The sequence below is a fragment of the Populus alba genome, chromosome 17 (genome assembly GCF_005239225.2).
Source record: "Populus alba chromosome 17, ASM523922v2, whole genome shotgun sequence".
NCBI lineage: Eukaryota > Viridiplantae > Streptophyta > Magnoliopsida > Malpighiales > Salicaceae > Populus > Populus alba.
Window position 1 is genome coordinate 2,774,523 of NC_133300.1, and position 23,506 is coordinate 2,798,028.

The 23,506-nt window shown below is 35.3% G+C and overlaps 3 protein-coding genes across 3 annotated transcripts; all 3 read left to right on the plus strand.

The window, feature by feature from the left end:
* Positions 1-3,229: 3,229 nt before the first annotated feature.
* Positions 3,230-9,966, plus strand: LOC118027870 (putative disease resistance RPP13-like protein 1). Its single transcript, XM_035031367.2, has 3 exons — positions 3,230-3,800; positions 5,361-9,244; positions 9,561-9,966. The coding sequence occupies exons 1-2, from the start codon at positions 3,474-3,476 to the stop codon at positions 9,189-9,191; spliced, it is 4,158 nt and encodes a 1,385-aa protein (XP_034887258.1). The 5' UTR covers positions 3,230-3,473; the 3' UTR covers positions 9,192-9,244; positions 9,561-9,966.
* A 6,087-nt stretch (positions 9,967-16,053) lies between these two features.
* On the plus strand, positions 16,054-18,530 carry LOC118027886 (putative disease resistance RPP13-like protein 1). The gene is made up of 2 exons (XM_035031384.2): positions 16,054-16,559; positions 17,368-18,530. The coding sequence occupies exons 1-2, from the start codon at positions 16,137-16,139 to the stop codon at positions 17,890-17,892; spliced, it is 948 nt and encodes a 315-aa protein (XP_034887275.2). The 5' UTR covers positions 16,054-16,136; the 3' UTR covers positions 17,893-18,530.
* A 165-nt stretch (positions 18,531-18,695) lies between these two features.
* On the plus strand, positions 18,696-23,266 carry LOC140954895 (uncharacterized). The gene is made up of 4 exons (XM_073405894.1): positions 18,696-19,962; positions 20,386-20,466; positions 21,298-22,028; positions 22,671-23,266. The coding sequence occupies exons 1-4, from the start codon at positions 18,696-18,698 to the stop codon at positions 23,193-23,195; spliced, it is 2,604 nt and encodes an 867-aa protein (XP_073261995.1). The 3' UTR covers positions 23,196-23,266.
* Positions 23,267-23,506: the final 240 nt, after the last annotated feature.

Sequence of the window (23,506 nt, forward strand, 5' to 3'; positions counted from 1 at the left end):
CATCATACGGCTCACCAACTTCACTATTTTATATTAACAACATGGTTTGTTTTTTTTTTTAAAAAAAAAACCCCTTAAAGTGATTTAAAAAGATATTTATATAAGAATCTCAATTATTTAAATTCATAACCAAACATCCGTTTTCTTATCCATATAAAAAGATAAAATAAATATTTTTTTAGAATAATTATAAGTAAATTTCTATATTTTATAAAATATATCTATAAATTTGGCATAATTATCAAGTTTAGACGTTTTGGTTAAAAATAAAATTAAAAAATAATAATGTAAAATCAAATTTAAATCTATATAAGAATCCCAAAGTGACAGATCCCATCATGGCTGTGGAGTTCATTTAGGTTCTGGGCTTCTTCAAAAGCCACAAGCTCAATGATGGTCTTCTCGGAAAGTTTGAAAGAAACACGCACAACATTTGACAGTGAAGTGTGTTAACTTAAATTAATTTAAAATAATATTTTATTTATTTTAAAAAACAATTAAAATAACATGATTTTGATTTTATAAAAAAACTCTCATATAATTTAATTAAAATTAATAAATTATTATGTTGATTTGTTAAACCAAATCAATTTTAACTACACTTCTTTGACGAATTAAAGTAAGGCTCTTGACCTAAAACCTTAATCATGGATTATCAATTTGGCTTCAATAGTTAATTATTTATTTCTGTATTTTAAAAAAAAAATTTTAAAAAAAAATTTTTTTATTTTTTTATTAATTTCAAATTAATATGTTTTTAGTATTTTCAATTTATTTTGATGTGCTAATATTAAAAATAATTTTTTTAAAAATAAAAAAAATATTATTAATATACATTTTGACACGAAAAATTATTTAAAAAATAACCATAACTGTATTGCCAAACAAACTTGACATTGAGTATTTTTTTTAGCAAAAAAGAAACTCTTACATGTGGTGATGCAATATTTCAACTGTCCTTCATTCATTTGGTCTTTTGCGCTTTGAAAATAAATGAAAGGTGAAGAAGTCTTCAAATATGTGTGACAAATTAAACCTACCCCCTCCGACTGCGAGCCCTAGCAAGTTGAATAATGGGCAGGCTTGCATGTGGAATGAATTTCCCAAAATCTTCATGTTCATACTCATAAAGAGAGAATAAGCTATAAATTAACATAATAATAATAATAATAATAATAATAATAATAATAATAAGGGAACTGACATATCTCTCAATTTTCACATAATTCTCTACTAGATCCACAAACAAAAGAAGAGAAATAGGCCCTCTTTTTGATGATTGTAAAGGCACAAACCTTAAGGCAAGGGTTGATTGTGTATTTCTCAGTAGATGATAGATACAATTTTTTTTTCTAGAATTCAATTGAGAATTGGTTGATGGTTAGGGGATAATTAGAATATAACCCAAAAATTAATATTGAAATTTAAAAGCATAATTAAATGGATTCATCAATTAATTACCAGCTTTGTACTTGTCCTTGGGACAGCCTTCCAACATCAGGATGTTATGGATGTGTGTAATCGATTCATAAATTCCTATAAGTAGCATGCCTTTTAAATTTATTTTAATTTTAACAATATACGAGCAATAATATCATGGATAATTTGGATCTTATAATTCAGGGCCTTCTCATAAATTTTCTCAATCAAAACTTTAAATTCCTTACAAAACATATATTTTTTTTAATCCAAAACATACAATTTGAGTGGAATCTATAATCAAATATGAACGGAAAGATTTAGTCAAACATGGCACCATGAGGACCAAATGGAAAAGGTTGGGAACTCAATTTGCATCAATGGAGAGCCTAATTGAACAAAAAAATGATATTTTAGGACCAAATTGAAGAAATATATTGAGTATTGGGGTAGACTTGCAAAATAATTAAATTTAGAACCTTAATTGAACTTTTAATGGGCCTTATTAATTTAATTAACAGCTTAAACCAAAATAAAATTAAGATTGAAAGTTAATTTGATCAAAATTAAAAGGATTAATTAAATTCAATGATTTCTTTAAAAATTTAATAAGTTTAATTTAGCCGAAATGCTACATTCGGTCCCCTATCCGAGCAATAGATCCGGTCCCCTATCCGAGCAATAGATCCATTCGGAGCCACAACAAAGACAGTTAGATGTTTGATTTCCTTTATTGTCATATTCGGAACTCTGCCTTGCCAACACTTGACAGCCTTTTTTCCTTGCATTGTTATATTTTGTCCCCTTTACAATTACGGGTTCTTCGTTGAAATTTAACTATTTTTGTTTAATATTAATTTTTTTATAGTTTTGAATTGTTTTGATTTGTTCAAGTAAAATATAAATTTTAAAAAATAAAAGTATTATTTTAATATATTTTTAAATAAAAAAACAATTTAAAAAATAACTACTATAATACTTTCAAAAACCTCCTTCAAAGCCGTTTGTTTTTATATTTCAAAATTGTTTTTAAAAAAATTAATTTTTAAAAATTTTAAATAACTTATGTTTATCATTTCAAAAACCTCCCATGTGATCATTTTAAATAATTTGATAATTGACCAGATAGCTTCATATCAATAATTTTACACCACAAAAGTAAGAAAATGATAACTTCCCCACTTATCACGGTTGCTTTTCTTGGCCGGCAACACAATCTGTGCTAATAAATTGTGTTTTTTTTTTTAAAATCCTTTTCGTTGAGAATATTCGAGGAACGACTCGGTAGAGTGGGAGAGTGATGCAATATAAAACACTTGGAAAGAAATTGAGAAATTAAAATTAATATTTGGGTCTTTGAGGTCAAGGTTCCCAGCTGTCTCCCTTGATCCTTGCTGCCTATGCAAATTCCTGTGGGCTTCCTACCTGAGATTACGAAGATAGAACGTTTAATTTATGTTGCTAAATAATTTAATTTATTTTTATTAAAAATTAATATTTTTATATTTTAAATTATTTTAATAGACTCATCTCAAAAATAATTTTACTAATAAAACTTTTTAGGCTGTTTTTGACCCAAAACATGCTATTCTCCGGCTAGTTTTAATATTTCTTTTGGGTTTTTAATTTTTTGAGAGTAGTTTTTATATTTATTTAAGGAGTATTAAATATTTTGGAGAGATAGATTACTTAAAAGATAAAATATTTACTAATAAAACTTTAAATTAAAATCATATGTGATGGCTCTATTCGTTTCTTTTTCTTTTTTATTCAAGAAATGCTTAGTTAGTATAAAGTGTTTGCTCACTTTAAGAAACTATTCAAATGTTACTCTCACTCGAGCTTAGAAACTGTCATTTCTGAACTCGTAGGGTATCCGATGAATTGTATAGTGATAATCTGGGGTCAATAGTTTCGAGTGGCTGAGCTGTGAAGTCAACTGAGAACCCGCGTACTTACTTTGATTTTTCTTTCCTTTTCCATTCGTTAAAAACGTCTTCTTCTCTACAATTCTTTGCTTCTGCTTCCTTCCAATTCTCTGCAAAGATCCCATCATGGCTGTGGAGTACATTGGAGGATCAATTCTCTCTGCTGTCATTGAGGTTCTGAGCGAGAAGGTGACCGCTCCTGAGATTCTGGGCTTCTTCAAAAGCCACAAGCTCAATGATGGTCTTCTGGGAAAGTTGAAAGAAACACTGAATACTCTCAACGGACTTCTCGACGACGCGGAGGAGAAGCAGATTACCAAGCCTGCTGTGCAGAGGTGGCTTAATGATGCTAGACATGCTGTGTATGAAGCTGAGGACTTAATGGAGGTGATTGAATATGAACATCTACGATCCAAGGATGTTAAAGCTGCCTCTCGAAGTGTGAGGAATCGGGTAAGCATATGTTTTTGCCTTTCTCGTATAATGTTAGTATCGATCCCTCTGATTTTTACAAGCACAATTCGAAATTGTAAATTATCAGAAAATTTCATATCTTTTCTTGAAATATTTCATGCAAACAACACCCAATGATGCTAATTTATCTCATGCAACCAATCCTATGATACTCTCCTGCAACCACTACTCATTATTATTCCAACAAATTCCAACCACTAGCTTGGCCCAGCTGTCAACTTAATTAAAACATGTTCAATCTAGAATTTGAATTAATTTTTTTTTTAAAAAAATCAAAGTTGACCCATTCAATTTTTTTTTTAAATTAGCACAATAAATGTTATATATTGGTATAATAACACCAATTGAAAAAAAATATGAAATAGCATACTTTCACATTTTCAAATGACAACATTAGTAAATGTTGTTCTTCTGAAGCGCGATGAAGTGAAAGTTCAATCATCTGGTTCAACTGGTCGGTTGATTGGATTTAATTGTATTAACTAGTCGACTATTTCACATAAAAACTATAATTTTATGAATTTTTTCTTCCAAATATTAATTATGAGTCAAAATATATATGTGTTCAATATGTAGACTAAAAAAAATAGATTTCAATTAAAATTTTAAAAAATTATTATTCACACAGTAATTATTATCTATTTTTCAATGTCAATGATGTATAAAGACTTGTGATAACAAGTAATTCTAAATAGTCATGTGTGTGTCTATCATAACTAAATGAGAATTTGTCCTAAACAAATTACGTGTATGATCTAACAAATGCATTTACAGACCGATGAGATAGTTTAAAGCTCAAGAGGAGATTTGGTTCTGCCATACCAGAATAACGACTAAAAAGGCTATAATTTTTTATTCGACTGTTAGATCGCACTCAAACTTCTATAGAAGTTTTCAAAAATCATCTTCCCTATTGTAGCCACTGTGTCGCTATATAGATTGTCAAATCTCTAGATATCAAAAATCTCATCGAGACCCTTTGATTTTGATATTTTTGAGATTTTTCTTATTATTTTCAGAATCAATCGATCGATTTCACTAACCATTATGAACAGGTCAATTAATTGAGTCAGATGATTGAAGTTTCACCTTGACGTTCTTTAAAAATTCAACATTTACTAAATGTCGCTATTCCGAAGTACGACAACTATCTTGATATGCTTAGTAATAATAAAATTTAGTAAATATTGCTTTTCTTAGGTGTGAAAATGTGAAAATATACTATTTTTCAAAAACTTTTTCAAACGATATCATTGCATCACTTTTTTATGTTTACTGTGCTAATTGCTGAATTTATCTTTCAAATTTTAGTAAGCTGGAGGGTTAATTCACCATCCTATCATCTCATTAGAATCTTGGTTAGACTTCAATTTTTTTTAAAGAAAATAATCTCATTTTAATTTGTTTTTAATTTTTTATAAAACAAAACATCATTGCATCTGTGTGTTAACTTACTCGGTACGAGTTTAATAATTTTAGTATTTATATGTTCCTAAATTCTATCTCATATATATACATGGATATGTTCCGCCATTGCAGGTAAGGAATCTGTTTCCAATTCTTAATCCAGCTAATAAAAGGATGAAAGAGATGGAAGCAGAGTTGCAAAAGATCTATGAGAAGCTTGAACGTTTAGTTAAACACAAGGGTGATCTGCGCCACATAGAAGGTACTGGTGGATGGCGACCATTGTCAGAGAAAACAACTCCTGTGGTTGATGAATCTCATGTATATGGAAGGGAAGCTGATAAGGAAGCCATAATGAAGTACTTGTTGACAAAAAACAATACAGATGGTGCAAATGTAGGTGTGATTCCTATTGTGGGCATGGGAGGGGTTGGTAAAACCACTCTTGCTCAGCTTATCTACAAAGACAGAAGGGTAGATGAGTGCTTCGAGCTCAAAGCCTGGGTCTGGGCTTCTCAACAATTTGACGTCACCAGGATAGTTGATCATATTCTTAAGAAGATCAACGCAGGTACTTGCGGCACCAAAGAACCAGATGAATCTCTAATGGAGGCATTGAAAGGGAAAAAACTTCTACTTGTTCTAGATGATGCGTGGAACATTGTGTACAATGAATGGGTTAAATTACTGCTGCCTTTGCAGTATGCAGAGCCTGGAAGTAAGATTGTCGTGACAACTCGGAATGAAGATGTAGCAAGAGTCACGCAAACTGTCATCCCCTCTCACCGCTTGAATGTAATCAGCGATGAAGATTGCTGGCAGTTGTTTGCAAGGCATGCATTTAGCAGTGCAAATTCTGGAGCATTCTCACACTTGGAAACATTTGGCAGAGAAATAGCGAGAAAGTGCAAAGGTTTACCGCTGGCAGCGAAAACTCTTGGGGGTCTTTTGCATTCCGAAGGAGATGTCAAGGAATGGGAGAAGATATCCAATAGCAACATGTGGGGTTTGTCGAATGAAAACATCCCTCCAGCTCTAACATTGAGCTATTATTATCTCCCTTCACACCTCAAACGTTGTTTTGCTTATTGTGCAATATTTCCCAAGGGTTACGTATTTGAGAAGAATCAAGTAATCACTTCATGGATGGCACAGGGTTTTCTAGTCCCGTCCAGAGGTGTTGAGGAGATGGAAGAAATAGGTGACAAATACTTCAATGACCTTGTCTCTAGGTCATTGTTTCAGCAATCACTTTACGCCCCATCATATTTCAGCATGCACGACCTCACAACTGATCTAGCTGAATACATGTCAGGAGAATTCTGCTTTAAGTTTGTTATGGATGGAGAATCGGGCTCTGGGTTCGAGGGTGAAAATTCATGCACGCTTCCAGAAAGGACTCGTCATTTATCAATCACTTCAACACTATATGATGGGGTCTCTAAGATATTTCCTCGCATTCATGGAGTCCAACATTTGCGCACCTTGTCTCCACTAACATACGTGGGGGGGATTGATAGTGGGGTGCTGAATGACATGTTGACAAATCTTAAGCGCTTGCGAACGCTATCTTTATATCGGTGGAGCTATAAATCTTCTCAGTTGCCCAATTCCATCGGCAACTTGAAACATTTGCGGCACTTGGACCTTTCTCAGACATTAATTAAACGGTTGCCCGAAAGTGTGAGCACCTTGTACTATTTGCAAACTCTATTGTTAAGAGAGTGTCGACATCTCATGGAGTTGCCATCCAACATTTCCAACTTGGTCGACTTACAACATCTTGATATTGAAGGGACAAATTTGAAAGAGATGCCACCAAAAATGGGGAAACTCACAAAGCTTCGAACTTTGCAATATTACATTGTGGGAAAAGAGAGTGGGTCTAGCATGAAAGAGCTGGGGAAGCTCTCACATATAAGGAGAAAACTTTCTATTCGGAATCTCAGAGATGTTGCAAATGCTCAAGATGCTTTGGATGCCAATTTGAAGGGTAAGAAGAAGATTGAGAAGCTGAGGTTGATATGGGGTGGTAATACGGATGACACACAACATGAGAGAGACGTGCTTGGGAAATTGGAGCCTTCTGAAAATGTGAGACAGCTTGTCATTACTGGTTATGGGGGTACGATGTTTCCAGGTTGGTTTGGACACTCTTCCTTCTCAAATATGGTAGCGTTGACACTTTCTGGATGTAAGAACTGTATCTCCTTACCACCACTGGGGCAGCTTTCATCTCTAGAAGAGCTCCAAATTAAAGGATTTGATGACGTCGTGGCAGTTGGCTCTGAGTTCTATGGAAGTGACTCTTCGATGGAGAAGCCATTTAAATCCCTCAAAATATTAAAGTTCGAGGGGATGAGAAAATGGCAGGAATGGAATACAGATGTAGCTGATGCTTTCCCTCATCTTGCAAAGCTCTTGATAGCAGGTTGTCCCGAGTTAACAAATGGCTTGCCTAATCACCTTCCTTCTTTATTGATACTTGAGATTCGAGCGTGTCCGCAGCTTGTGGTTTCAATTCCAGAGGCTCCCCTGCTCACCGAAATCAATGTATTTGATGGTTCTAGTGGTCGTATAAATGCATCGGTATTATATGGCGGTGGGCGGTGCCTTCAATTTAGAGAATATCCCCAACTAAAGGGAATGGAGCAAATGAGTAACGTGGATCCCTCTTCTTTCACAGATGTTGAAATCGATAGATGTAGTTCATTTAATTCCTGCCGGCTAGACCATTTACCCCAGGTATCCACACTTACAGTCAAACAATGTCTCAATCTCGAATCTCTTTGTATAGGCGAGAGATCTCTTCCTGCTCTCCGTCATTTGACTGTCAGACAGTGTCCTAATTTGGTGTCTTTCCCCCGAGGAGGACTAGCTGCCCCAGATTTGACAAGCCTTGTGTTAGAGGGTTGCTTATATTTGAAGTCTTTGCCAGAAAACATGCATTCCCTCCTCCCTTCCCTTGAGGATTTGCAATTGAGATCACTTCCAGAAGTTGATTCGTTTCCTGAAGGAGGTTTACCCTCCAAATTACACACACTTTGCATTGTGGATTGTATCAAGCTCAAGGTATGTGGTTTGCAAGCACTCCCTTCTCTTTCATGCTTCAGATTTACTGGGAACGATGTGGAGTCTTTTGACGAGGAGACGTTGCCCTCTACTCTCACAACCCTTAAAATCAAACGTCTGGGAAATCTGAAGTCTCTTGACTATAAGGGGCTTCATCACCTCACCTCTCTTAGGAAATTGAGTATCGAGGGTTGCCCTAAGCTTGAGTCCATATCAGAGCAGGCGCTTCCCTCCTCCCTTGAATACCTTCATGTCATGACACTGGAATCTCTGGAATCCATGGGGCTTCAGCGCATCACCTCTCTTCGCAAATTGAAGATCTGGAATTGTCCAAAGCTTGCATCGTTGCAGGGGCTGCCTCCCTCCCTTGAATGCCTTCAATTATGGGATCAACGAGGTCGGGACTACAAGGAGCTTCAGCACCTGACCTCTCTTCGCACATTGATTCTCAAGAGTCCTAAGCTGGAGTCCCTTCCAGAAGACATGCTTCCCTCCTCCCTTGAAAACCTTGAAATCTTGAATCTTGAAGATCTGGAATATAAGGGGCTTCGGCACCTCACCTCCCTTCGTAAATTGCGTATCTCTAGTTCTCCCAAGCTTGAGTCCGTGCCAGGTGAGGGGCTGCCCTCCTCCCTTGTATCTCTCCAAATCTCAGATCTCAGAAATCTTAAATCTCTGAACTATACGGGGCTTCAACACTTCACCTCTCTTCGCAAGTTGTTGATCTCGCATTCTCCTAAGCTTGAGTTCATGCCAGAAGAAGGGCTGCCCTCCTCCCTTGAATATCTTAAGATTATCGATTGTCCTTTGCTGGCCACAAGGTGTGAAAGGGAGACGGGGGAAAATTGGCCCAAAATTTCTCACATCAGCAGTATAAAAGTTTATAATTAGAGGATGAAGAATTATGCAATAACACTCTCCTGTCATTTGTCCAACGTGCTCAGGTATTTACTAAATTCTCAGCCTTGCATCTCCTTTGTTTTAAATTCTATTTTTGGAGCATGGCATTTTCACAACAACATATCTTCACCGCACAGCCCATCACCACATGAGGTAGAGATAGGTTCCCAACAATTTGTTCAAAAAACAAAGATAAATGAAAACAAGAAGAATAATAGTGATCTTGCTAACATTGTATATCAGCTATTACTTGATAATTCACTGGGATTTTATGAGATATTTAAAAGAAAAACTTTGATCAGAATATTTAACAGATGCTTAATACTAACAGCATTATATTCTTGATGGATCTATGTTCAGGATTAAACTCGATAGATGGCCTATGCCCAGGATGAAATGAGGATGATGGCAAAGTGAAAAGAAAAGGTAAAACCTGAAAGAGATAACTGCTGGCCAACGATGCAGCATTTCAGAAATCAGGACATCCAAAATGATATGTTTGATCCCAGTGCAAGCAACAGATCCAGAGATCTTGACCGAGTCGGATGTTTGCTTGCATGAGTTGTTATACTTGGAACTCTGTGTTGCGAACAAGTTTGCCACCTTTTCGCAAACTTTTTGCCAACAATGTAAGGAAATTAAGAAAAAAATTATCTAAATTATTTTCAACGAGTTCTATTAAGATTTGTACTTTGCATCAAATTTAGTCTTTAACTTGATTGCCTAGAAGAAGCTCTTGATTTGTAATGCTCATATTTCTACTTCTCATCAATAAGCTGACTTGTTCTCTAAGGTCACAATTTTATATCCCATGAGTATTTGGTAGTGTGATTGTGATTGTTTTTTTTTTAAAAAAAATTATACTGAAATACATCAAAATAATATTTCTTTTTATTTTTAAAAATTTATTTTTAAGATTAGTGCATCAAAATAATCTAAAACATATACATAAAAAAAAGTTGATGAATCAATTTGAAAGCATCAAAGTACTTTTTTGTAAAAAAAAAAAAACTAATAAATGGTACACCCAAGGCAAAACTGTAGCCAATATAGCTTGTTGGCCAAGGAAAAGAGTCTTTCCCTTTGCAGTGATGGAGTGGCAAATAATGGCTTATGATAAGCAAAAGTTGATTCATCTTGCTTAATTCTATCCATCTATTTTCTTCATAGTTGAGCTTGCAGCACTTATAATCAACTTGAAACTTATATTCGTGACATGAGATCCTGTGAAGAATTTCCAAAAGTAAAATGAATAAATGATCTTGCTTCAAAATTAATGGAGACAAACCACTTCATCAATAAAGAGAATATTTTCAGCGATGAAATTAATTAAAAGTTGGTTACGCAATCGAATCAAAGAAGATTGATAAATGATTGTTTGATTATTGTTAATTATATCGAAAAAGATATATTTAAAAGTGTTAATAATAAAAAAATTCTATAACGTTTTCAATATATAAAATCTTGCAAAGAACAATTATAAATTATAAAAAAATAAAATTTCATAAATCATCTTTTTATAATACATATATAAATTTTTAAGCTTTATATTAGAAACTAACTTATAATTTTTAGATTTTTTAAAATCTTAATTAATTTAGTTATATATTTATATTATTTTATACTTTAAAACTCGGGTCCATCCTTCATCTTAAAGGCATAGATGAAAACTTATTATTCTTATCTTATTTATGCCCATTTGAAGACAGTTAATCCAAACTTAATCCACTTGATGATGCCTTAATCATGCTGATATAAAAGATTAATACATTGAGCACCAAGGCTGGCAAGGACTCGGGCTTGTAAGAAAATGTTTTTTTCAACATTTGTTTTTTAATGATGTTTATAGTTTCAGCTCAAAAAATAAAATAACTGAAATCTTGGCCTTTTAAGTTTTTTTTTTAATTTAGTATTTTTTTAATAAATTTATTTTGTGACCCAGCCCTAAATATAATATAAATAATTTAATATGGTTAGGAAGTTTTAAACCGGCTTCCATGAATTTAATATTGTACATGTCGGATCCTTCTTGCCCGTGACGGTGACGGCAATCCTGCCTATCATTTCGGTGTGACCCTAGGTGAAAACATTTGGCCCTTTTTTTTTAATTACTGAAAACTTAACATGTCATGTGCTAAATTCTTGAAGAACCCAGTGAATGCCAAAATTAAAGATTCATTTTGAAAATTAATTTGAAATAAAAATGAAAAATAATAATTTTTTTTCAAAAATACTTTTACATCACAAAAATAAAAATTACCTTATGTAAGGGACATGCACGGTCAATAAACCAAAGAAGAGAACGCTAGCTCTCTGGAGCGTTTGGCATGGAAAAATGAAAGGGCACGGTCGTATTCACCTGTTAATTTCACCGAGGTTGTATATTCTTTGGGTTTCCACATTGGCAATACATCAATTTGTTTTTATATTGAAAATTGTATTTTATAATTTTTTTTAAAAATATTTACATGAAATTAATATTATTTTATTATGGTTAGATTATTTTGATGTGATGATATAAAAAATAATTTTTTAAAATAAAAAATATTTTTTTAATATTTTTTTAAATAAAAAATAACCATTACCACGCTGAAAAAGTTAACAATTAAGATTTCCACGAAGGGAGCTATTTTATGTGGAAAAGAAAAACCAAAGGATGGTAGGTATGCATCAATGTCATAAATAGGGTTTGTCTTGTTATATAAGAAGACTTTGAAAGTGGCTTTGTTGACTCTGCAGAGATGAAGAATAGTCAAAAGAGTCCTAAAATTAACTCGTCTTTGCTATCCACGGCGGCGCATCATTGGTGGCTCTGGAAATTAACATCGTGCTTCCGATGCACCAAGTTATGTGCTATCCACGGCAGCGCATTATTGATATTTACACCAATATCTCAACTAATTTTATAAATTTTAAAATTAATAATTATATAAACTTTTAATGGTTTTAAAATTTTAAAACTCAAACCGGTAATTTCTAAAAAAAAATTAAAATTTAACCAATTAAACTATAATTTGTAAAATTTCTGGGATTAATTCAAATGTGCAACGAATATGGTTGCTATCAACATTTTATCTAGATAAACTTTATTTGTTTCTTATATTATAAAATATTTCTTTCATCAATTTTTATATATCTAATTAAGTTAATTTTATTTTTAATATATATTAAATTTATAATTTATAATTTATCATTCTTCTCATGTAAAAAACTTATTATTAATATTTTATGGATGTCCACAAGAAGATAATTAATCCATAATAATTTTTACGGTTTAACTGTTTATATATTTTTAAATTTATTGTATTAAACACAGAAATTATCTTTTTTATTATTCGATTATCAAATTTATTCATACATACCGCTTCCACGCGTTTTCTTGTCTCTTCCTTCCCTTTAAAGTCCACGTGTTCCCATCATGGAATTCCGTGGCTATATTAGCTTTCTACTGCTATCATTCTCTCTCTCTCACCCTTTCGCAAGAATCGACAACTTCCTGACTCAGAAATCTTGACCTCATCTCCTAACAATTCATTGAATGGTAGGGTTCTGCACTGCACCATTCTTTTCAAGAGCTGGTGGGATGTCACAGAGAAGATGTAAAGATTTGTACTAAATGATGCATCATTAATACAGTAGAGAAGAAAGATCACGTCCGACGAGAATATCATTACAAAATGATCCCCGGCAAACAGTCAGGGATGCCAGCACGGCCGACTTTCATGGTTAAGCTTGTAACAATTTATAATCAACTCGAAACTTATATTCTTAACCTGAGATCTTGTGAAGAATTTCCGTGCTGTCATTGAGGTTTTGGTTGACAGGCTGTCCTCTCCTGAGGTTCTAGGCTTTTTCAAAAGACAAGCTCAATCAATGGAAAAGTTGAAGTTAAACATTAAATTATTCTTCTTTTTTATTTTTTTTCTCACAAGTATTTAACCGTTCAATTTGTAAAAATATCAGTCTTTTTTATAAGCCAACAATTACACTTTTTAAATTTGCTATTATAAAATTATTTATTTATGTGATAATTTCACCAATGTTCTTTTAGCCTTGTACCAAATACCTTCTAAGAGTAATACCAAAATGAAATTTTTTTAAATATTTTTGAACCTCATAGTTTCATATCTTTATATTTTAACCGTTAACTTTATTTCTCACCCGTTTAACTCTTTGACTATTGAGTTTTGATCCTTGCAATTCTCATAAAAGTTCAATTTATTAATTTCCTAAAGTTTTTATTTTTATTTTTGATCCTTATAGTTTCATGTATTTATGTTTAATTCTAAAATTTTATTTTCCTCACATTTCAATTCCTTTATGTTGCAATTATAAAGAGAAAGTCGCTAGAAAAACAAAGAGGAAAGAGAAGTATTTTGGTGAGTTGTATTTCAAGAACAAAAAATGTTGATTTTGGAGAGTTGTATTTTGAATGAAATAGACCCAACCAAAGCCCGGAGTTACTTAGGTCCTGGGTTGACCCGTCAAGTGGGGCTGAGTCTGATAACTATGATAACAACCATGTCAGACCCAAGATATTTGGTATATCCTTGGATCTGACGACCATGTCAGACTCAATAGCCTTAGATCTGGTGATCGAGCCTCACCCAAGACCTTTAGGTTTGGCGAGCAAGCTAGACCTAAGTCTTTTGGGTCTGCCGGTCATGCCACACCCAAGATAGTTGAGTCTGACAGCCATGCCACACTCATATCTCTTTGGTCTGGTAGGTCAAGCTAGACCCAATACACTTGGGTCTTGCGGCTGAGCCGGACCTTAGAGACTTGGGTGTGGCGGCCATGTTTGGGTCTTACATGGCTGCCAGACCTAGGGTTTGGTGATTGGGTCTAGCACTCACGCCAGACCTCAGCGTCTTGGGCCCGGCTGCCATGACCAAACTGAAAAAAAAAATTGCATAGTAACAAATACATAGTGAAAATCCAACGTGTTTTAGTATATAAGTAATAAATTTAATAATTAACATATATTGCATGATAAAATTAGCATTAATTTTACTAGTGGCTACTGCATCAGTAAAGAGAATATTTTAAGTGTTGAAATTGGTTAAAAGTCGATTACACAATCGAATTGGGGATAATTTGTTGAATGATTATTTGGTTACTTATATCGAAAAAGATATATTTAAAAGTGTTGATAATGAGAAGATCCTATAATGTGTTCAACATATGAAGTCCTGCAATGAGCGATTGTGAATTATATATAAATTTTTTTTTATGAAATATATTTTTATAATATATGTAAATTTTTTAACTTTATATTAAAAAAATATAATTTTTGGATTTTTTAGATCTTAATTAATTAATGGAAAAGTTGAAGTTGATTATTAAATTATTCTCTCTTTTTTTCACAAGTATTTAATTGTGTAATTGGTAAATACATAGCTATCAAACCCAACCTAGGGGTTAACCTGACTAATGGGCTAAGTCTTGGTTTACACGGGTTGACTTGGGTCAACCAAGAAAAATTAAAAAGACATATTTGAGGTTTTGATATTTTATATGAAAAAATAAGAAATAATCCATATGGATATAGGCTATACATATTGTAAAAAATTAAGTTTTAAAAGATTATTTCAAAAGGTTTTGTATTCCACATTGAAAAGATACTATCGTATTCTTCTAAGTTGAAGTATTTAAATAAAAAATATTTTCTATCCCACATTGAATAACTATTAACTTTTTTCTTGTGAACATAGAATACACACACATTAAAAGACTTGAAATTTCACATTGCAAATATAAAATATTCTTCTAATATTTATATAGTGAACTTTGAAATGAGTTAGCAAGCAACTGAAAAATATGAAAAAAAGAATCTTTGGGTAGGAGAAAAACACTTTTAATAAAAAAACAATCTCTATTGGGTTTTTTATTGGGTCACCCGAGTTCCGGGTTTACCCAGTGTGTGAACCAGTTTACTCTAGGCCACTTGCAGGCCCAAATATTGAACGAAATAGACCTGGTCAAGGCCCCGAGTCACCATACTTGATGTTTTATTATTTTATATGAAAATTTCAAGAAACAATCCACGTGGATATAGGTTATACATGTTGTAAACAATTAAATTTAAAATATTATTTCAAAAGGTTTTTTTTATCTCATATCGGAAAGATATCATCTTATTCTTCTAAGTTGAAGTATTTAAACTAAAAAGGTTTTTTTTTTATCTCATATTTGAAAAAACATAACTTTTTTTTTTCTGAAGAACATAGAATGTATATACTAAAGGGCTTCAAATCTCACATTGAAAAAATAAAACATTCTTCTAGTGTTTATATAGTGAATTTTGAAATGAGTTAGTAACCAAATAAAAAAAATGAAAAAAAGAAGGGTTTTTGGGTAGGAGAAAAAAACACATTTAAAAAAAATGATCTTTACCGAGTTTTTGCTGGTCACCCGAGTTCCAGGTTGACCTAATGGGTCGACTAGTTTACTCCGAGCCAATTGCAGACCTTAATTTTTAATGAAACAGACTCGATCATTGCTATTGGATCCTGTTGACAACAATACCTAATACTATTAGATCCTGTTGGGAGTATGATCGAACTCTATTGTAATGGTGGTTATTCTTGTTCTTTTTTAATATATATATTTATAGAGAAATCAAAGATAAATAAATGAAAAAAAAAAAAAGAGACGTTACAATGGTTATTTTCGTGGGTTCTGCAGTAGTAATAGTAATTATATTGTTTGAATTGTTGCAATTAGGGTGAAGTAAATAAGAAATGTACGAATTGTAATGAATGAATGGAGAAAGAGAAAGGATGCAAAGATCCAATCTTGGGCACATGGTGGGCCCATCATTTTTATACATTGAGAGAAAACGCATACGCTTCCTCGGGTTTTCTTGTCTCTTCCTTTCCTTCGAAGCCTACGTATTCCCATCATGCAATTCAGTGGCTTATCATTCTCTCTCACATGATCACTCTCTCACCCTTTCGCAAAAATCCACCAAGGCTCCTGCTTTCCACTACTCTTTTCTCTCACATATTCCCACCCTCACCCTTTCTGCAAAAATCCACCATGGCTCTGGAGTTGATCGGCGGATCAATTCTCTCCCCTGTCATTCAGGTTTTGGTCGACAGGTTGGCCTCTCGTGATTTTCCGGGCTTCTTCAGAAGCTACAAACTCGATGGCCGTCTTCTGGAAAAGCTGAATGAAACACTGAATACTGTCAACGGACTACTCGACGATGCGGAGGAGAAGCAGATTACAAAGCCTGCTGTGAAGAACTGGCTTAATGATGTTAAACACGCTGTGTATGAAGCTGAGGACATATTGGAGGAGATTGATTATGAATATCTACGATCCAAGGACATTGATCGACCTGACAGCAATTGGGTAAGCATAAGTTCTTGCACCTATAGACCTTGCTTCCTCATAAAATGTTTGTTTGTTTTTTTTGTTTTTGTTTTTGTTTTTTTTTTAAACTTTCATGTATGCTCTCTAGTCTGTAAACGAGGAAAAAATAATTTTAGGCATGGTTGTTGTCTTTCTGTGAGTTTTAATTAAAGAGTATTCATTGTTATGCATGCAACTAATATCATTGGCTTTTGGTGTCTCTGGCGAAATTATGCTTGCAAATTCTCATTTATTAATTAGTTTTCTAAACATGGGCTTTGGATTTTTAAAATCTGAATTATTTATATAAATTTTGTCAATTTTAATTAAATTATATATTTTTTATAAGAGCATAAATAAATTTTAATTGTTCTGAAAAAATAAGGGATATAAAATTGAATTGTCTTTCAATATTTTTAATGATGAATAATTAGGACTTACTAGATTCAAAACCTTTTGTTATAAATATTAAATTTCTTAGTATTTATATATACAATAATCACCAAGTATTATGCACTTATTTTTTGTTAGCACAATTAGACTCTGAAATGATATTTTATATATGAAAGCTTCATATCTTTGTTTTAAATATTAAAAATAAATACTTTACTTTTAATATAATATAATAAGGGCTATGAAAATCACTAATGTTAAGTTAGCATCAACAATTGTAAATTCTTGAAAAAGATCTGTAGAAAGAAAACTTATTAATTCTCTAGATGTAAAAATCTTAATGTTTATGTTTTGATATTATAAAATTATAATATTTTCCTGAATTCTATCTCACGTATTTAGTCCACCATTGCAGGTAAGGGATCGGGTTCCATTTCTAAATCCAGCTAATAGAAGGATGAAAGAGATGGGAGCAGAGTTACAAATGATCCTTGAGAAGCTTGAACGTTTACTTAAACACAAGGGTGATCTGCGCCACATAGAAGGTACTGGTGGATGGAGACCATTGTCAGAGAAAACAACTCCACTGGTTAATGAATCTCATGTATATGGAAGGGACTCTGATAAGGAAGCCATAATGGAGCACTTGTTGACACAACACAACACCGATGGCTCGAATTTGTGTGCGGTTCCTATTGTGGGTATGGGCGGGATTGGTAAAACCACTCTTGCTCAGCTTATCTACAACGACGAAAGGGTAAAACAGTGCTTCGAGCTCAAGGCCTGGGTCTGGGCTTCTCAACAATTTGATGTTGCCAGGATTATTAAGGATATTCTTGAAAAGATCAACGCAAGTACTTGCCGCACCAAAGAACCAGATGAATCTCTAATGGAGGCAGTAAAAGGGAAGAAACTTCTACTTGTTCTAGATGACGCGTGAAACATCAAGTACAATGAATGGGATAAACTACTGCTACCTTTGCGGTATGTGGAGCACGGAAGTAAGATTGTCGTCACAACACGGGATGAAGATGTAGCAAAAGTCACGCAAACTGTCATCCCCTGTCACCGCTTGGATGTGATAAGCGATGAAGATTGCTGGGAGTTGTTTGCAAGGGTTGCATTTAGTGGTGTAAATTCTGGAGCAGTCTCACACTTGGAAGCATTTGGCAGAGAAATAGTGAGAAAGTGCAAAGGTTTACCGCTGGCAGCGAAAACTCTTGGGGGTCTTTTGCACTCCGTAGGAGATGTCAGGCAATGGGAGAAGATATCCAATAGCAGTATGTGGGGTTCGTCGAATGAAAACATCCCTCCAGCTCTAACATTGAGCTATTATTATCTCCCTTCACACCTCAAACGTTGTTTTGCTTATTGCGCAATATTTCCCAAGGGTTATGTATTCGAGAAGGATGAATTTATTATGGAAAGAGTCCTATATATATGTAAATACCTAGTATAGGAATAATTATCATGTATAGTACATTCCACCCTTGTATTGTATACAACCCTAATGTTATAAATATTAAGGAAGGGCTGCTGTGATTTGCAGCCAAGCATAATATACATTAATTCAATCTTGCTACAGAACTTAACTTGGTATCAGAGCAGTAACGAAATCCTTCTTCACGCTTCTGGTTTATTGTTCGGTCGTCTCCTCCAGCCGTTACTCTCCTCTTCTTCTGTCTACATTCAGCCCTTCCTTCCTCACTTACGTGGTTGTCTGCTTCTGCCTCTCTATTTACAATGGACAACCACAACCAGGAACTTCAACACGGTGCTGTTGTTGCACCAATATCTCAATCCTCTTTAGCGGCTGCCTCTGCCAGCATAGTTCCTATGAACTCCTCTCTAGATATCATGAACAAGTCTGCCATCATTCCTCTTTCTAATACGCAGCAGGTAATCTCCTTACGCCTCTCCAATACCAACTTCTTGTATTGGAGGCTGCAGATGAAACCATTTCTCTTGGGCCAAGGTGTATACTCCTTTGTTGATGGCACCTCCCCATGTCCTCCCTCTCATCTTATATCTACTGCCACATCCTTACCATCGGTCAATCCCTCATTTTTATTATGGAAACAACAAGATAACTTAATCATGAGTGCTCTATTATCCTCGCTCTCCACAGAAGTTCTACATCTAGTTGTGGATTGTAAAACTTCTCAAGAAATCTGGACAACGCTGGAAACTTCCCTTGCTTCCCCTTCAAACTCACGGATTATGCAACTCCATGGTGCATTCCAAGATTTACGACAGCATGATGACTCTGCCAGCACTTATTTGCAGAAGGCTAAGGCCTTATTTGATGAACTTGCAGCTGCTGGTAGACCAATCTCCATGGCTGAATTTAATTTGTATGTGTTTCGGGGGTTACGTAGTGATTTTAAGGATCTGGTAACTAGCCTGTCCACTAAGGCTGATCCCATCTCTTATACAGACCTCCATAGCCATCTCCTCACACATGAATTTCTTCATAAAGCATCACTTCATCCTGCTGTCACGGCTCCTCTGTTACCAACTCCATCACAGCAGCCATCTGCATTTTTTGGGCAGCGTCAGTTTGGTTCTAGTACTGGAAGAAGGGGCCGGTTTCGTGGGGGTTGGAGACAGAGTAATCGTAGCTACAATCGTGGGAATCATGGCTATAGTTTAGACTCAAACTTCAGCACTAATAGTTATGGTTCAGGTCCGAAATTTGGACAGCAGCAAAACCGGTTTTCATCTGGCTCTGGTCAGCAGTTTGGACAACAAGGAAACCGTTCGGGAGGCTATAATCGAACTACAAAATGTCAGCTGTGTTATGACTATGGACATACTGCCCAGCAGTGCTCTCAATTGGCTACTCATAATCTACAAGCTAATGCCAATTTAGCATTTAATACTGCTCCTATAACTGCTCCTGTTACTTGGTTTCCTGATACAGGTGCAAATCATCATGTGACACCGGACCTTGCGAGTATGACGAGCTCAGAACCTTATTGTGGTAATGATAATTTACATGTTGGCGATGGTAAGGGCCTCACTATTTCTAATATTGCTCACTCTAAAATTCGTTCACCCAAACGCACATTTACCTTATCCAATATTTTACATGTGCCTCACATTAAAAAACCTCTACTTTCTGTTCAAAAGTTTTGTCTTGAGAATAATGTGTTTTTTGAATTTCATCCATTTTTATTTTATGTTAAGGACCTCATGACAAAGGAGGTGCTTCTTTCCGGTCAGAGTAGAGATGGTCTATATATTTTATCTGCGTCGTCTGCAACGTCGTTGCCTCAAGTTTTCTCGTCTACATGTGTCTCTACTTCCACTGATGTCTGGCATCGTCGGCTTGGACATCCCAGTCCACGCATTTTGAATTTTCTAGTGTCAACTAAACAGGTGTCCTGTACGTCAAAACAATTTAATTTTAATTGTCAAGCATGCCCTTTAGGAAAATCTTCTCGTTTGACTTTAAAAACTACAGGTCATCAAACTCAAGCTCCTCTTGATCTAATTTTTAGTGATGTTTGGGGTCCTTCCCCTATGTTTTCGTCTGATGGTTTTCGCTATTTTGTTATCTTTGTGGATGCCCATACCAAATTTATCTGGTTTTATCCTTTGGTTGCAAAATCTGATGTGTTTGCTATATTTCAACAATTTCAGTCCCTCGTTGAGCGCCAATTTTCTTTAAAAATTAAGTCTGTTCAAACAGATTGGGGTGGTGAATATCGCAAACTCAATACATATTTTAAAACCATTGGTATTCATCATCGTGTTATTTGTCCGCATACTCATGAACAAAATGGAATGGTTGAACGTCGTCATCGACATATTGTTGAAACTGGGCTCACTCTTCTTGGCCAATGTAAAGCTCCCTTAAAATACTGGAGTTATGCGTTTGAAAGTTCAGTATATTTGATTAATCGCATGCCCACTGTTGTTCTTAATCATAAAACACCATTTGAATGTCTTTTAAAAACAACTCCTGATTATGCTTTCCTCCGTACTTTCGGGTGTCTTTCCTTTCCATTCCTTCGTCCGTACAATGCTCATAAGTTAGATTTTCACTCATCCCCTTGTGTCTTTCTAGGTTATAGCAATTCTCATTTAGGATATCGATGTCTTGATTTGTCGTCAAACCGTATTTATCTTGCTCGTCATGTTCGTTTTCATGAAACTGTTTTTCCTTTTGACAAAACTGAACAGATTGTAGATTCACCCATACAACCTCCTGCTGCTACTTTACAGCCCATCCCATCATTTTATCCAAACACTCACCCGACACCCCCTGCACATAACACAACCCTTTGGGCACCCTTACCATTACCTGCATATCACTGTCATGATCATTCCTCAGGTACAGGTTCAGATTTGCCGTTCTCTCTTGCTGGCTCATCTGCCGTCTCTCCTGTTGTTCCCACCAGTAGTGAACAAAATGTTGCGGTCACCCCTGTTGGTTCACCTATCAGCTCACCTATTGTTTCCTCTTCTCAGCTTGGCCCTGTATTGAGCTCCTCATCGCCAGGTTCTTCATCTATTTCCTCTCCTGGACTTAATTTATGTGTTGATCTGTCTCAATTCTCCCTTCAGCAAGCTACAGCCAGTGAGTCTGCCACTCCCCCTCCTACTGCCCGCACCCATTCCATGATACTTCGCCCACGTGTATCCAAGACAGCAAATTTTAGTGTCTCCCCTGCCTCTCGGGTAGTTTCTCTACCACAACAGGAACCACTTTCTTTCAAGGATGCCAACCGATACATTATTTGGCATAATGCTATGACAGAGGAAATCAAGGCACTTCATGGTAATCACACTTGGTCACTAGTGCCCTTACATCCATCCATGAATGTGGTAGGCAGTAGGTGGGTTTATAAGATTAAGCGGCACGCCGATGGTCGAGTTGACAGATATAAAGCACGATTGGTTGCCCGCGGTTTCACGCAGCAAGAGGGGATTGATTACTTGGAGACATTTAGTCCAGTGGTTAAGCCTACCACGGTTAGACTTGTGATCACGATTGCTGTCACACATGGTTGGAAAATTCATCAGTTAGATGTCCATAATGCCTTCCTAAACGGCATTCTTCAGGAAGAAGTTTACATGGCACAACCACCTGGTTTTGTTGATCCTGCACTTCCATCTTATGTGTGTCGTCTTCATAAATCTCTGTATGGTTTGAAACAAGCCCCTCGAGCATGGTACAATCGGTTAAGTGAGTTTCTCATCTCCATTGGATTTCAGGCATCCAAGGTTGATACTTCTTTGTTTATTCTCTTCTTCGATGGTGCAATGATCTATCTGCTTGTGTATGTTGATGATATTCTATTAACTGGGAGTGACTCGGTCTTGCTCCAACGACTGATTACTTTGTTGAGTTCAGAGTTTAAGCTTCGGGACTTAGGGTCAGCTCACTTCTTCCTAGGAATAGAAGTTAAATCGACTTCTATGGGTCTTTTACTCAGTCAACACAAGTATACACTAGACATTATCCAACGAGCAGGTATGACTTCTTGCAAACCAGTTGATACTCCGATGTCTTCCTCGTCTAAATTGGGATCCGTGCCTGGCACTCTCCACTCTACCCCAACACGGTATAGACAGATTGTTGGTGCTCTGCAGTACCTTACTTTCACTAGACCTGACATTTGCTATGCAGTAAACAAGGTATGTCAGTTTATGCATGCTCCTACTGAGGACCATTGGGCGGCAGTTAAACGCATCCTACGTTACCTTCAGGCTACAGCCTCCTATGGTCTTCATATTACTCGAGACTCCTCCTTGTCTCTTCATGGCTTTACTGATGCTGATTGGGCTGGTAGTATTGACGATCGAAAATCGACAGGTGGTTATCTTGTGTACCTTGGTTCCACTCCTATTTCCTGGAAATCTGGAAAGCAACGCACTGTTGCTCGATCCTCTACAGAAGCTGAATACAAAGCCTTAGCTGATGGTACTGCTGAAATCTTATGGATTCGCTCTTTATTGTCAGAACTACGACTTCCATTTTCACCCAGCACTACGTTATGGTGTGATAATTTAGGGGCCACTTTCCTGTCAGCCAATCCAGTGTTTCACGCACGTACTAAACATGTTGAAGTTGATTATCACTTCGTTCGTGATCGCGTTGCTAAGAAAGAAATTCAGGTACAATTCATTTCTTCTCAGGATCAACTAGCTGATGTTCTTACCAAGCCTCTCCCTCTAGTTTCGTTTGGTTTCTTTCGATCCAAGCTTCGGGTGGAGTCTCCACCTTCAGCTTGACGGGGCATATTATGGAAAGAGTCCTATATATATGTAAATACCTAGTATAGGAATAATTATCATGTATAGTACATTCCACCCTTGTATTGTATACAACCCTAATGTTATAAATATTAAGGAAGGGCTGCTGTGATTTGCAGCCAAGCATAATATACATTAATTCAATCTTGCTACAGAACTTAACTGAATTAATCACTGAATGGATGGCACAATGGTTTTTAGTCCAGCCCAGAGGCGTTGAGGAGATGGAAGATATAGGTGAAAAATAATTTGATGATCTTGTCTCCAGGTCACTTTTCCAGCACTCACTT

Bases quoted from the DNA above. Each gene is read 5' to 3' on its own strand.
- LOC118027870 (XM_035031367.2), top strand. From the start codon at position 3,474: ATGGCTGTGGAGTACATTGGAGGATCAATTCTCTCTGCTGTCATTGAG. The intron at 3,801-5,360 runs GTAAGCATATGT...CCGCCATTGCAG, and splicing joins CTCGAAGTGTGAGGAATCGG to GTAAGGAATCTGTTTCCAAT.
- LOC118027886 (XM_035031384.2), top strand. From the start codon at position 16,137: ATGATCACTCTCTCACCCTTTCGCAAAAATCCACCAAGGCTCCTGCTT. The intron at 16,560-17,367 runs GTAAGCATAAGT...CCACCATTGCAG, and splicing joins ATCGACCTGACAGCAATTGG to GTAAGGGATCGGGTTCCATT.
- LOC140954895 (XM_073405894.1), top strand. From the start codon at position 18,696: ATGGACAACCACAACCAGGAACTTCAACACGGTGCTGTTGTTGCACCA. The intron at 20,467-21,297 runs GTCCTTCCCCTA...CCTCAGGTACAG, and splicing joins AATTTTTAGTGATGTTTGGG to GTTCAGATTTGCCGTTCTCT. The intron at 22,029-22,670 runs GTTTACATGGCA...CGTTACCTTCAG, and splicing joins ACGGCATTCTTCAGGAAGAA to GCTACAGCCTCCTATGGTCT.